Source organism: Pistacia vera, unplaced genomic scaffold (genome assembly GCF_008641045.1).
Source record: "Pistacia vera cultivar Batoury unplaced genomic scaffold, PisVer_v2 Contig386, whole genome shotgun sequence".
Classification (NCBI taxonomy): Eukaryota; Viridiplantae; Streptophyta; class Magnoliopsida; order Sapindales; family Anacardiaceae; genus Pistacia; species Pistacia vera.
In genome coordinates, this window is record NW_022196208.1 from 80,338 (window position 1) to 93,171 (window position 12,834).

Here is a 12,834-nt window from a genome sequence, read left to right on the forward strand (position 1 = left end):
TTGTCCAAGGTTCTTCCCCAAGGGACCCTTTCCCTTGTTAGGTTGTATTTTTTCATTATTTTATACAATTTCCAGTTTACCCAAAAAAATCATGCCACATTTGTTTGTAAACAAACGTACATAAAACTCTTGTATGCAAATTAATGTGGTATGATTCAACAGAAAAATATTAGGGAGAGGCAGCAGTAGTTACATTAAAAGTGATAATCTTGAAAATTACATCAACCTCAAACTAACTATTGAGGGTACAGGTAAATGGTGACAGATAACATAAACAAACAGAAATCAATTACTTTAGAGCCTATGTATTAGGCTATGGATGATGAGGAATGGGAATCAGACGCAGATCATTTTTCTTTCTGAGTGTCCCACCGAAGGACTCGGTCATGTCCAAATCTTCATTCTTCATTCCATCAGACAGTTTCCAGTCAAAATGATACAGCAACAATGCTAGTGGGAGCTCCACATTGGCAAGACCAAATGAAACTCCAGGGCACATTCTCCTTCCAGCACCAAATGGAAGATACTCAAAATTGGTACCCTTATAGTCAATAGAACTATCAATGAACCTCTCAGGATTAAAACTTTCAGGTTCATTCCAATATTCTGGATCTCTTCCAATCGCCCATGCGTTAACAATGACTTTGGTATCGGCAGGTACTTTGAACTCATTAATCTCACGTTTCTCTCTACATACTCTTGGAATTAACAGAGGAACAGCAGGATGCAACCTCATACTCTCTTTTATCACTAGTTTCAAGAACTTCATTTCAATAATACCTGTTTCATCAACCTTTTCCATTCCATTAAAGACTTCCCTCACTTCAACTTGTGCTTTTTCTATCACTCTTGGATTCTTTATCAATTCAGAAATTGTCCATTCCAGTACTGTCGAAGATGTCTCGATGCCAGCAGCAAACATGTCCTGGAAAAAAGAGTTACATGATTCTGAGTTTACCCACTAAAACACTAATTAAAAACAAGAACAGAGATTAAGTTTTGCATTCAACTTCAAGTCCAAGGGGTGAAGGTACTTACAAAGATTACCGCTTTGATGTTTTCTTTAGTTAATGGAAATTGAAGATCGTTTTGCTCTTGAAGTTTCAAGAGAACATCAACCAGATGTTTATCTCCTTCACTCTTTTCAGACTTCTTGCGTTCGTTGATAATGTTTTCAATTACTCTGTCAGATTCTTCATGCCGCTTCTGCAAATAACGATTCGTTCCACTGATGGATTCGAGTAATTTAACGGAAGGAAACAGATCTGCAATATTAAACCCTCCCAGTGCCTTTGCGATATCCTTGACAGCAGATATGAATAGTTCTTGGTCAGCTTCACGCACTTCACCAAAGGCTGCCCTGGAAGTCACAGCATATGTTAATTCACAAATTTTATCCGAAAGGTTAATCACTGATCCTGATTTTGATGCAATCCAATCAATTAGCTTAGCGATCGCTTTTTCTCTCACTGATCGGAAAGATTGAACTTGTTTCGTGCTTAAAAGCTCCAATGTACAAATCTTCCTTAGCTGTCTCCAGTAATCACCATATGGTGAGAATATTACATCAGTATAACCATAAGACATGATACTTGCTGCTCGATTATAAGGCCTTGATGCAAATATAATATCATGAGTTTTCATCACTTCTTTCGCGAAACCTGGCGATGAAACAATAACCGCAGAAATTTCTCCAAGCTGGAGATGCATAAAGGGACCATATTTCTTGGTCAGATCTCTGAGTCTGCGATGTGGTAGAGAGCCAACAAGCTGGTGCAAATTTCCAATCAGAGGCAGTTTCGGTGGGCCTGGAGGTAGATTTGAAGTTTCATTATTGTTTTTGAATGTCTTCCCTATTTTCAGGACCATGAGGATAAAGAGAAGAAAGGTGAGAAGGATTGAGAAGTTCGAGAATATGAGCTCCATGAGAAAGTATAGTGAGAATTGGACTAAGAATTAAGGATTAGATAGAACCATCTATATAATATAAATAATTTCTTTTCCAAATATTCTTTTAGAAAATTATACTTTAATTACTCTGCCATTGCATCAGGTTTCGGAATCTCCACCTAGTTATTCCCAATACTAAAAGACACAGAATAAGACAAAGTGATGCTCCGCTTTTTTTTTTTTCTCTGTATTTTCAACAACTTCCAATTATTTATCAGAAAGATTGGATAAAATATTGAACCGTTTTTGGAGTAAATGGAATTAAAAATAAATAGATTATAATTCTTTTTTGGTAAACCTGATAATTGTCTTTCCTGTGACTCAAACACAAAATGATACAAGAGGATATAATTAACCCCAGTGACTAAAAGATTTATCATCTAACTACAAGGGAAAAGGCAAAATAGATTATAACTGACAGTTAATTAAAGAAAAAAAAAAAAGTAAAAACAGGGCAAAATCTCAAATCACATGTGTTCATGAATGTCTAGAAGTTAAATCTAGTAGCGATTTCTTAAATATGACACAAAATTAGGATTAAAGCTGAAGAATATTGTTAGGGTTATTATTGTTGTAACGGCCACTTGAGGTACATAGCTAATATATGTTTATTTTGCCTTTAGTGTTGATTGTTTTGCCCTTAGTTAAACTTGTATGTTGTTGATATTGCTTGGTTGGTTCCTAATTGAATTGATATGTTGTTTTAGTTAAGTGGTTGCCCTGAATTTGGTGAAGACTTGGCGAAATCTTGGAGTTATAGACTTCGCCGGGGCAAAGAAGAATCTTCACTGCAGCGACGAGGTTCTGTAATTTTTCGCCGAGGCAAAGAAAAAGTCTTTGCCGCGACAAAGAGCCGGCTGAACTTCTTGATAAAGTTTCTAGAGAATTTTTCCTTTGGGGCAAAGTGACCATTCTACCCCTAATTAGCAAGAAAAGTGGGGAGTGAAATGCAAGGAAATTTCATAGAAAATAGTTTAGAATGGGGGTGACTTTGTAAAGAATTAAAGGACAAAGATGGAATTCCCAAGAAAGAGTAAGGGCAAAATGGGAAAAAGTGTTACTTATATGTGATATTAAGGGTTTAGTTGTCTAAATCCCCTTCATTTCCCTTCCTCCACCACCTCTTCCATTCTCCATTTTCTCTCAATTCCTCACTCAATTTTCCAAGGATTTTTTAGGGCTTTTGGTGGGATTTTTTATAAGAGTTGATCTTAAGCAGCAAGAGGTAAGAATTTCTACTCTAGATATGAATTTTATTTATATAAGGGTTTATGTATGCACATTAGTTATTTGATGAAATGCCTAAGAGAAGCACGAGTATGAGTAGAGAACCTTAATTTATGTAATTTATGTAACATTGCATATTTGCATTTCATGAGTACCTTTAGAATTCAAGCATGAGCCATCCATATGCATACAATTATATGTGAAATGCTTAAGAAAGATTAAAGAATTCTAAGAATAAGGTACTCTAAGAATAAGCACACGAGAAAGCAAGAAAAAAGCAAGAGAAAAGAATAGGTTGTGCGATGGGGAACCCATGAGTGATGAGCAAGATATTCCCGCATGTACGCCGCCTTTAGTGAACGGTCTGAGAATGAGAACAAGAATTGGTATAGCTCGTGAGAGTGCATGCGGATAAGGGCTATACCCGAGAAATAGAATACACTCACACGGCCAACGGTTCCGAATCTATGCATCAACCGAGTTCGATCGGCATAGAATAAGAAAGAATAACAATAAGAAAAAGGAAACACGAGAAAGAAAAGAAAGAAAAGAATAGAAAGAAAAGAAAGAAAAGAGTAGAAAGATGCCTCACTGCATTGACTTAGTGTTGTGTTGATGCAAGTAGGTAGGGTTATAGCCTATGCTTCTCGGCAATTGAAAGAGTATGAGACAAGATACCCTACGCATGATTTGGAGTTGGCAGTTGTGGTCTTTGCATTGAAGATTTGGAGGCATTACCTTTATGGTGCCAAGAGTAATATCTACACCGATCATAAGAGTCTCAAGTACTTCTTTACTCAGAGGGAGTTGAATATGAGACAGAGAAGATGGCTAGAGCTGGTCAAGGATTATGAATGTGAGATTAAGTATCAGCTAGGGAAAGCTAATGTAGTAGCCGATGCTTTGAGCAAAAAAGCTTATCTGTCCCAACTTACTAAGCAGAAAGAATTAATAGAAGAGTTGTGTAGAGAGCAGATTGAGGTGAGTTTGGGAAGGATTGCTAGACTAGAGGTTCGGCCTACTTTGCTGGAAGAGATCAAAGAAAAGCAAGTAGCCGATGAATGGTGTCAAAAAATAATTCAGAGGGTACATGAAAGTGAGATACCAGATTTCCACGTAATAGATGGTGTCCTTCATTTTAGGAATTGGTTGTGTATTCCTCAGGTTGATGAGTTGAGAAAGAGAATTCTGACAGAGGCTCATGACACACTGTACACTGCTCATCTTGGAGCAACCAAGATGTATCAAGACTTAAAGAAAGGCTATTGGTGGCCAGGTATGAAGAAAGCTATTGCGGAATTTGTAGCTAAATGTCTGGTTTGTCAGCAAGTGAAAGCAGAACACCAAAGACCGTCAGGGTTGCTTCAGCCACTAAGTATTCCAGAGTGGAAATGGGAAAGTATTTCGATGGATTTTATCACAGGTCTTCCTAGAATGCAGAAAAGGGTATAATGCTACATGGGTGATTGTGGATAGATTGACTAAGTCAGTCCATTTTCTTCCAGTAAAGGAGAACACTACTTCGAATCAATTGGCCCAGATTTACATCAAAGAGATACTGAGATTGCATGGAGTACCCAAGACAATAGTATCAGATAGAGATTCCAGATTTGTCTCTGCTTTCTGGACGAGTTTATAGAGGAACTTGGGTACGAGATTGGCTTTTAGCACTGCCTATCATCCTCAAACAGATGGCTAGACAGAAAGAACAAATCAAGTACTTGAGGATATGTTGAGAGCATGCTGTAGGGATTATAGAGTATCCTGGCATGAGATGTTGCCCTTAGTGGAATTTGCTTATAATAATAGCTACCAGTCCACGATTAAAATGGCTCCGTATGAGGCCTTGTATGGTAGACATTGCAGATCTCTACCGTATTAGGATGAGATAGGCGAGAAAGATGAGTTGAGAATGGCTCTTGGGCCAAAAATAACTCAGAAATTGATAGAAGATGTAAAGTTAATCAGAAGCAGAATGAAACAAGCTCAAGACAGACAGAAAAGTTATGCCAATTTGAAGAGAAAAGATGTTGAGTTCGAAGTGGATGATAATGTTTTTCTAAAAGTTTCCCCCTACAAACGTGTGATGCGTTTTGGTAGCAAAGGGAAGTTAGCACCGAGATACATTGGTCCATATGAGGTATTATAGCGAGTGGGAAATGTGGCCTATAGATTGGCACTACCACCGAGCATGGACAAAGTGCATGATGTTTTCCATGTCTCGATACTTTGGAAGTACGTAAGTGATCCCTCCCATATACTGAGCATAGAGGACGTAAATGTAGAAGAGAATCTTGTGTATGAGGAGCGTCCAGTTCAGATATTAGACATGAAGATTAAAGAGCTCCGAACTAAGAGTATTCTGTTAGTGAAAGTCCTCTGGCAAAACCACAAGGTTGAAGAAGCCACATGGGAGGTAGAGCAAGACCACTCGGTCATGTCCAAATCTTCATTCTTCATTCATTGGGAAGTTTCCATTCAAAATGATACAACAACATTGCTAGTGGAAGCTCCACATTTGCTAGACCAAATGAAACTGTAGGGCATATCCTCCTTCCAGCACTAAATGGGAGGTACTCAAAATTTGTCCCCTTATAGTCAACTGAACAATCAATGAACCTCTCCAGATTAAATCTCTCAGGTTCATTCCAATATTCGGGATCTCTTCCAATCGCCCACACATTAACAATGACTTGGTTTTTACAGGTACATTGAACCCATTAATCTCACATTTCTCTCTACATTCTCTTGGAAGTAACAAAGGAGCAGCAGGATGTAACCTCATAGTCTCTTTTATCACTAGTTTCAAGAACTTCATTTCAGAAACACCTGTTTCATCAACCTTTTTCATTCTGTTATAGACTTCCCTCACTTCAGCTTGTGCTCTTTCCATCACTCCTGGATTTTTTATCAATTTAGAAATTATCCATTCCAATACTGTAGATGAAGTGTAGATGCCAACTCAAAACATGTCCTGGAACAAGGAGTTACATGATTTTGAGTTTAACCACTAAAATGACTTAAGGAAGGAGAAAAAAGGAAAAAAAACAAAAAAAAAACAAAAGACAAAGCCCAAGGGGGGAAAGAACTAACAAAGATCACTGCTTTTATGTTGTCATCAGTTAAAGGAATTCAAGATCACCTTGCTCTTGAAGTTTCAAGGAACATCAACCAGATTTTTTCCTCCTTCACTCTTTTCCCGATTCTTGTGTTCGTTGATAATGTTTTCAACTACTCGGTCGAATTCTTCATGCAACTTCTGCAAATAAGGATTCGTTCCACTAATGGATTCGAGCAATTTAATTGAAGGAAATAGATCTGCAATATTAAACCCTCCCAGTGCCTTTGCCATTTCCTTGACAACAGACATGAATAATTCTTGGTTAGCTTCACATATTTTACCAAAGACAGCCCTGGAAGTGATAGCATACATTGATTCGCAAATTTTATCCGAAAGGTTAATCACAGATCCTGATTTTGATGCAATCCAATTAATTAGATTAGCAATCTCTTCTTCTCTTACCGATTGGAATGATTGAACTCTTTTTGTGCTTAAAAGCTCCAATGAACAAATCTTCCGTAGTTGTCTCCAGTAACCACCATATGGTGAGAAAATTATATCCTTGTAACCATAAGATACTATACATGTTGCTTGATTATAAGGCCTTGATGCAAATGTAATATCATGAGTTTTCATCACTTCTTTTGCAAACTCTGGCGATGAAACAATAATAGTAGAAATTTCTCCAAGCTGCAGATGCATAAAGGGTCCATATTTCTTGGCCAAATCTCTAAGTCTGCGAGTTGGTAGAGAGCCAACAAGCTGGTGCAAATTTCCAATCAGAGGTAGTTTCGGCGGCCCTGGAGGTAGATTTGAAGTTTCATCATTTTTTCTAAATCCGTTTGCTATTTCACTGCCAGTAAGAGAAAAAGAAGAAAGGTGAAAAGGATTGAGAAGATGGAGAATATGAGCTCCATGAGAACAGTATTGTGAGGATTGGACTCTGAAGTAAGGATTAGCCAGAAACATCTATATAAATATATTTTTTTCCCAATAATCTGATAGCGGTTTTTTGGATAATTACCCTCAAGATTATTTTATTTGAAATTTATAATTAACAACACTAACAACTGTTATGTAACGGAAACATAAACTCTAATGCTAGCTTATTGAATATAATAATAACAAGTAGTAAAGCATAAATAAATTGCCAAAATTAAATGCAAAAATAAAGAATACCAGGAATTAACGAGGTTCGTATTAAAACCTACGTCCTCGGGCGCTGCAAAAAAAAACTCCACTATCTCCAAACAATATTACAAACTTTTGGGCAATACAACAAATACCCAAAACAAAGGAGAGATACAACAAAACTTGCAAACTAAAGGGTCCTTAAAAAAAGAATCCTAAACAAAAGAAGTATAATGGAATTACATCTTGGGATACAAATAACAATGATTTAGGTCCTTATATATAGGCTACAAAAGTTTCCCACTTTTCATTCCCAAGCAATGTGCGACAAACTAACATTTTGGCCTATTCATATAAGTCCCTAAAACTTTTTCCATTATCACTTCTACCCCCATGTGATTTGCTAAATGAGTCATTTTTCTAACAAATCTCCACCTTGGCGAATTAGCAAACCTTCAAAGTTTTGTATTCTTCTGTCAAATTTTGCAACACCTTCAAATGCGCCAAAAGGCACAGTCAAACTCGTAGGATGTTGATCAAGTTCAAACAATAAATAAACTTGACCCTTGTCACTACTGAAGTCAATATGTCTGTAGGATTATCTTCTGTGCCAATCTTCTGGAGAATCATTTTCCCATTTTCAATATAATCCCACACAAAAACAAAACCAATATCTATAGTACATAAAATATACTGTAGAAACCATTTCACAACTTGCAAATGTCCTTTACCAGGATCATGCATATGCCTGCTCACCATACTAACTGCTTGTGAAATATCAGGCCTTGTGTACCCATGGCCCATCATACATTGATCAAATCGCTTGTACCACTGTCTTGGTGACTGCTTCAAACTATATAGCGATTTCTTCAATTTACACGCCAATTTTTCTTTCCAGCAACCCTATAATCATCTGGCTGATCTTGTAGATTTCCTCTTCCAAACTACCATGTGAAAATGCAATTTTCACATTCAATTGAACTAGTTCAAAATCAAACTGTGCCACCAAGGTTAGCAAAATTAGAATAAGAATACTTTACCACAGGAGAAAACACTTCATTGTAATCAAATCCTTCCATTTGAGCGTATCCCTTTACTACCAACCTAACCTTGTGCCGAACATCTTCTCTATTAGGAAATCCCTTCTTCTTTACATACACCCATTTGCACCCAATCACCTTTTATGTAGGGATCGCATTTCATCATTCATGGCCTTTCCATGATTCACAATTTGAACTCCTAACTACTTCTTTTAAGTAGTAGGAATATCATCACCTACGATTGGAAATGCATAAGCCACCATATTAGCGAAACGAGCAGGCTTGCGAATTTCTCGTCTTGGCCTATTGTATGCAATCGATTCCTGTTGTTGAAGAGATTCTTGGGTTAAAATCTCCTTTTCATCAATAGTATCCACATTAGTCACCTCAGAATCACTTTTTGTCTTCTGGACACTATCTGGTTCAACTATGTTTCAAACTCCACCTACTGCCGTATGCTCCACACACATATGCCACGTTTGAGCATTTTTGAATCTGCATCCTCTTGTACGACTGCAGCTTTGTTCCAATAACTGTACTACCATTATAGTAATACAAGTTGTTTCTCTTGTGCCTTTCATTACCATAAGAGCGCCTGAAGAAACTTTTAGAATTCCATCTCGCATATTCACCATGAAGCCTTTAGATTCCAAGGCTCCCAAGAGATGAGATTCTTTTTCAACTTTGGTACATACCGAACATCTGTCAGAGTTCTAGTCAGCCATCATGATTCTTCAACCGAATTGAACCTATCCCAGTTGTTTTACAAGCATCATCATTGCCCATATAACAACTCTATCACGTTCTTCAAAATTAAAGAACCAGTCCTGGTGAGGACACATATGATAGGTACTACCTGAATCTATAATCCACTCATTTGATCCAAAGTGGATGGTAGGCTAACTAGACATAAATTTGACTTATCCTCTTCACGCTCAACAACACATGCATCAGAAGTAGCTTTGCCCTATTTCTTTTGCAACTTTGGACAATCTTTCTTCCAATGCCCATTCTCAGGACAAAAGGCACATTGATCCCTATTGAGTTTTCCCTTTGAACGAGATCTTCCTCTTCTCTCCTTCTTACGACTCTGATTTTGACTCCGCCCTCTTGCTACAAGTGCTTCTGCTGACTCATCTCTATTCTGCCTCATCCTTTTTTTGAATTTCATGATTGGATAGAGCAGAACAAACTTCTTCAAAAGACAATTTTTCTTTCCCATGAAGAAGTGTAATACTAAGATAGTCCAACTCATCTGGAAGAGATCCAATTAACAACATAGCCTTATGTTCATCTTTGAATGTCTCATCCAAATTTAACAAATCAGCAATTAATCTGTTAATGTATCAATATGGCTACTGATATTTGTACCTGATCTCAACTGAAGACGAAAAAGTCTTTTCTCAAATAGAGCCGATTCTCATTACTTCTTTCATATATGTTTTCCAGTGCCTTCCATAACTTATTGCAGACATCTCTTTCATGAATGGATATTTCTGCTCTCTACAAAGACATGAGCGAATCATTCCAGAAGCTTTTACATTCAACCTCACCCGTCTTTCTCATAGATATCTTCTGGTTTTTCCTCTTCAGAACAATATCTAGATCATGTTGATACAAGCTATCCATTACCTCACTCTGCCACAAGCCAAAATTATTTTGGCCATCAAATTTTTCAACATCAATTTTTGCATTTGAAATCGTATCATCTTTACCGGCACGGAGCACGGTGGTGCCGCGAACGGTGATGCCTCGGACGATGAATCCTCGGACAATGACGCCATTTATGCCTTACTCAACTGGCTTGGTAAACAAAGTTCCCAATAACCAAGCTCCACAAATTATTATATTCAATAGCTAACCAACAAATCAACAATAGCCCTAAGTAGTAGTAAGTGCTGAAATGATTAAATATGCACTAGAAAAATTCCCAAGAAACAATGGAGGGGTCACAAATGGTCCTACTTAAAATCCAGTCTCCTTAGACTTTTATCGTCTTTTTGATAGAATTTTCCTAGAAATGCATATAACCATACAAATAGCTACTCACTGTCCTAAACCTAGGTTCTGATACCACTTGTTATGTAACAGAAACATAAACTCTAACGCTAGCTTATTGAATATAATAATAAGTAGTAAAGCATAAATAAATTGCAAAAATTAATTGCAAAAATAAAGAATACCAGGAATTAACGAGGTTCGGTATTAAAACCTACGTCCTCGGGTGCTGCAAAAGAAAACTCTACTATCTCTAAACAATATTACAAACTTTTGGGCAATACAACAAATAACCAAAACAACGGGGAGATACAACAAAACTTGCAAACTAAAGGGTCCTTAAAAAAAGAACCGTAAACAAAAGAAGTATAATGGAATTACATATTGGGATACAAATAACAATGATTTAAGTCCTTATATATAGGCCCCAAAAGTTTCCCACTTTTCATTCCCAAGCAATGTGGGACAAACTAACGTTTTGGCTTATTACATATAAGTCCCTAAACCTTTTTCCATTATCACTTCTACCCCAATGTGATTTGCTAAATGAGCCATTTTTCTAACAACAACACTTGCATCGCCTTTGCATCAGCTTTCCGAATCTCCTCGAGTTATTCCCAACACTAAAAACAGTGGTGGAACTTGCTGATTTATTTTCTTGGTACTTTCAACAACTTGCAATTTTTTATCAGAAAGATTCGTAAAGTATTTAGCAACCTTTATAGTCAATGAAACTAAAAATAGATAATGAAGAGCAGAATCTTACCATTATAGTAGTTACAAAATGAAAAAAATGTTAGAATATTTAAAAGGAAAATAGACGTGATCATCAATACTGGAAATGGAAACTAAGCTATAATGAAAGAACTAAAAAGCGCCTAGAATCAAAGAAACAAATTACCGCACACAAATATCAAACTAGTAAAGAGAAAAAAAATATGCGCGATTTATCCCGGTTCACCCAAATCCGGATTACATCTAACAAAGTCAATATTATTGAAATATTTTCTCATCTCTCATGTTATAGTGAATGTATTTGCTATGACTTTTGTATATCACTAATACAGGGAAATAACGTCTTAATATACTAGGTTATGAAGAGAAATCTAATACAACTTGGACCCTTATTCTTAAGCCCAAACTCGAGCTGCCGGATATATAAACCATTCTGCACCAATTATTTTAAAACAAAAATTCCTAATGGAGCTGAACGTTGATAAAATAGATAAATAAAATAATAAAGAATGTTGTTATAATAGTCCGCCGTGAAAGCACACCTGATCAATAATTGATCTAACACTTGTAAATTTTTTATTTTCCTTATTAGGTCTTAGATATATTTCTAATGTCAATATCTAAACTTACATGATCTAATACCGATATTTTTCTTTGAAATTAACAAATAGGGTGCCCTGTAATCTTTCATATAATTTTTTCTGCAAAATGTAAGATTGCTCTAGGGCACAATTTAAAGCTAAATGTTGAAATCTTGATTCTTCACTCAAGCAGGAAGTTTCGAATCTAAATGGTACAGCAACATTGCTGGTGCAAGCTCAACATTCATCACCCCAAAACCAAAAGACATGCCACCGGAATGCAGAAATGAGGCTCCAGAGCCATGTTGCAGGCTGGGCAAATTGGACAATTAAAAGGGTTTGGGGTTGTAGAATGGGCCTTTTGTGTGGACTATTGACCTATATGGGCAGGATGTGAAGATGTATGGGCCGCCCTTTGGGTTATGTAGAATTCCTTTTTTGGGTTATGTGGTCTTGTATAGATAGTTTGTTTTTGTTTTTTGCTAAGGCCTGTTTTTTTATTGGGCCTTTATGTAGAGAATTGTGCATCCTTTTGGTTATCACTGTAATTTATTATACTTGCTGCTTCAAGATCAGACCTGGATGCAAATATAATATAATGAGTTCTAATCATTTTTCTCCAAGCTGAAGATACGTAAAGGTCCATTTTTCTTCGCCAAATCTGTAATAAGTCCCGGATGGGTGGTAACTTTCGTGGCCCTGGAGGTAGATTTGAAGTTTCATGATTGGTTTTGAATCTCTTCCCTATCTTCAGCACCATGAAGAGAAAGAGAAGAAAGGGGAGAAGGATTAAGAAGGAAAGAAGATCAAATTATAATAAGATAAAACTTATTAAAAACACTTTTGTCTGAATTATGAGAGAAAATATTTTTTTGATTGAATTATATCGAATCAGTGAGTATAATTGTAATACCCCGTATTTTTTGTATAAAATTTTATTAAATTTTATATTGTGATTTTGGGGGGTAAAGTGTTAGATTTTGAAAGTTTTATGGGAGTAAAATGTAATAGCCGAAACAAGTGACGACTAAAAAGTTGTCATTTATTTTGTGAACAGTGATCAATCAAAGAAAGAAAAAGGGAGAAGAAGGGACCCACGGGGAGAAGAACA

General features: G+C 36.6%; 1 protein-coding gene and 1 pseudogene across 1 annotated transcript; both read right to left on the reverse strand.

Annotated features, from left to right (window-relative positions):
• Positions 1–219: 219 nt before the first annotated feature.
• On the reverse strand, positions 220–1,943 carry LOC116140909 (premnaspirodiene oxygenase-like). The gene is made up of 2 exons (XM_031426479.1): positions 1,039–1,943; positions 220–925 (listed from the first exon to the last, which is right to left on the reverse strand). The coding sequence occupies exons 1-2, from the start codon at positions 1,924–1,926 to the stop codon at positions 314–316; spliced, it is 1,500 nt and encodes a 499-aa protein (XP_031282339.1). The 5' UTR covers positions 1,927–1,943; the 3' UTR covers positions 220–313.
• Positions 1,944–5,493: 3,550 nt separating this feature from the next.
• Positions 5,494–8,173, reverse strand: LOC116140908 (annotated as a pseudogene).
• Positions 8,174–12,834: the final 4,661 nt, after the last annotated feature.

Bases quoted from the DNA above. Each gene is read 5' to 3' on its own strand.
- LOC116140909 (XM_031426479.1), bottom strand. From the start codon at position 1,926: ATGGAGCTCATATTCTCGAACTTCTCAATCCTTCTCACCTTTCTTCTC. The intron at 926-1,038 runs GTAAGTACCTTC...TCTTTTTTCCAG, and splicing joins ACATCAAAGCGGTAATCTTT to GACATGTTTGCTGCTGGCAT.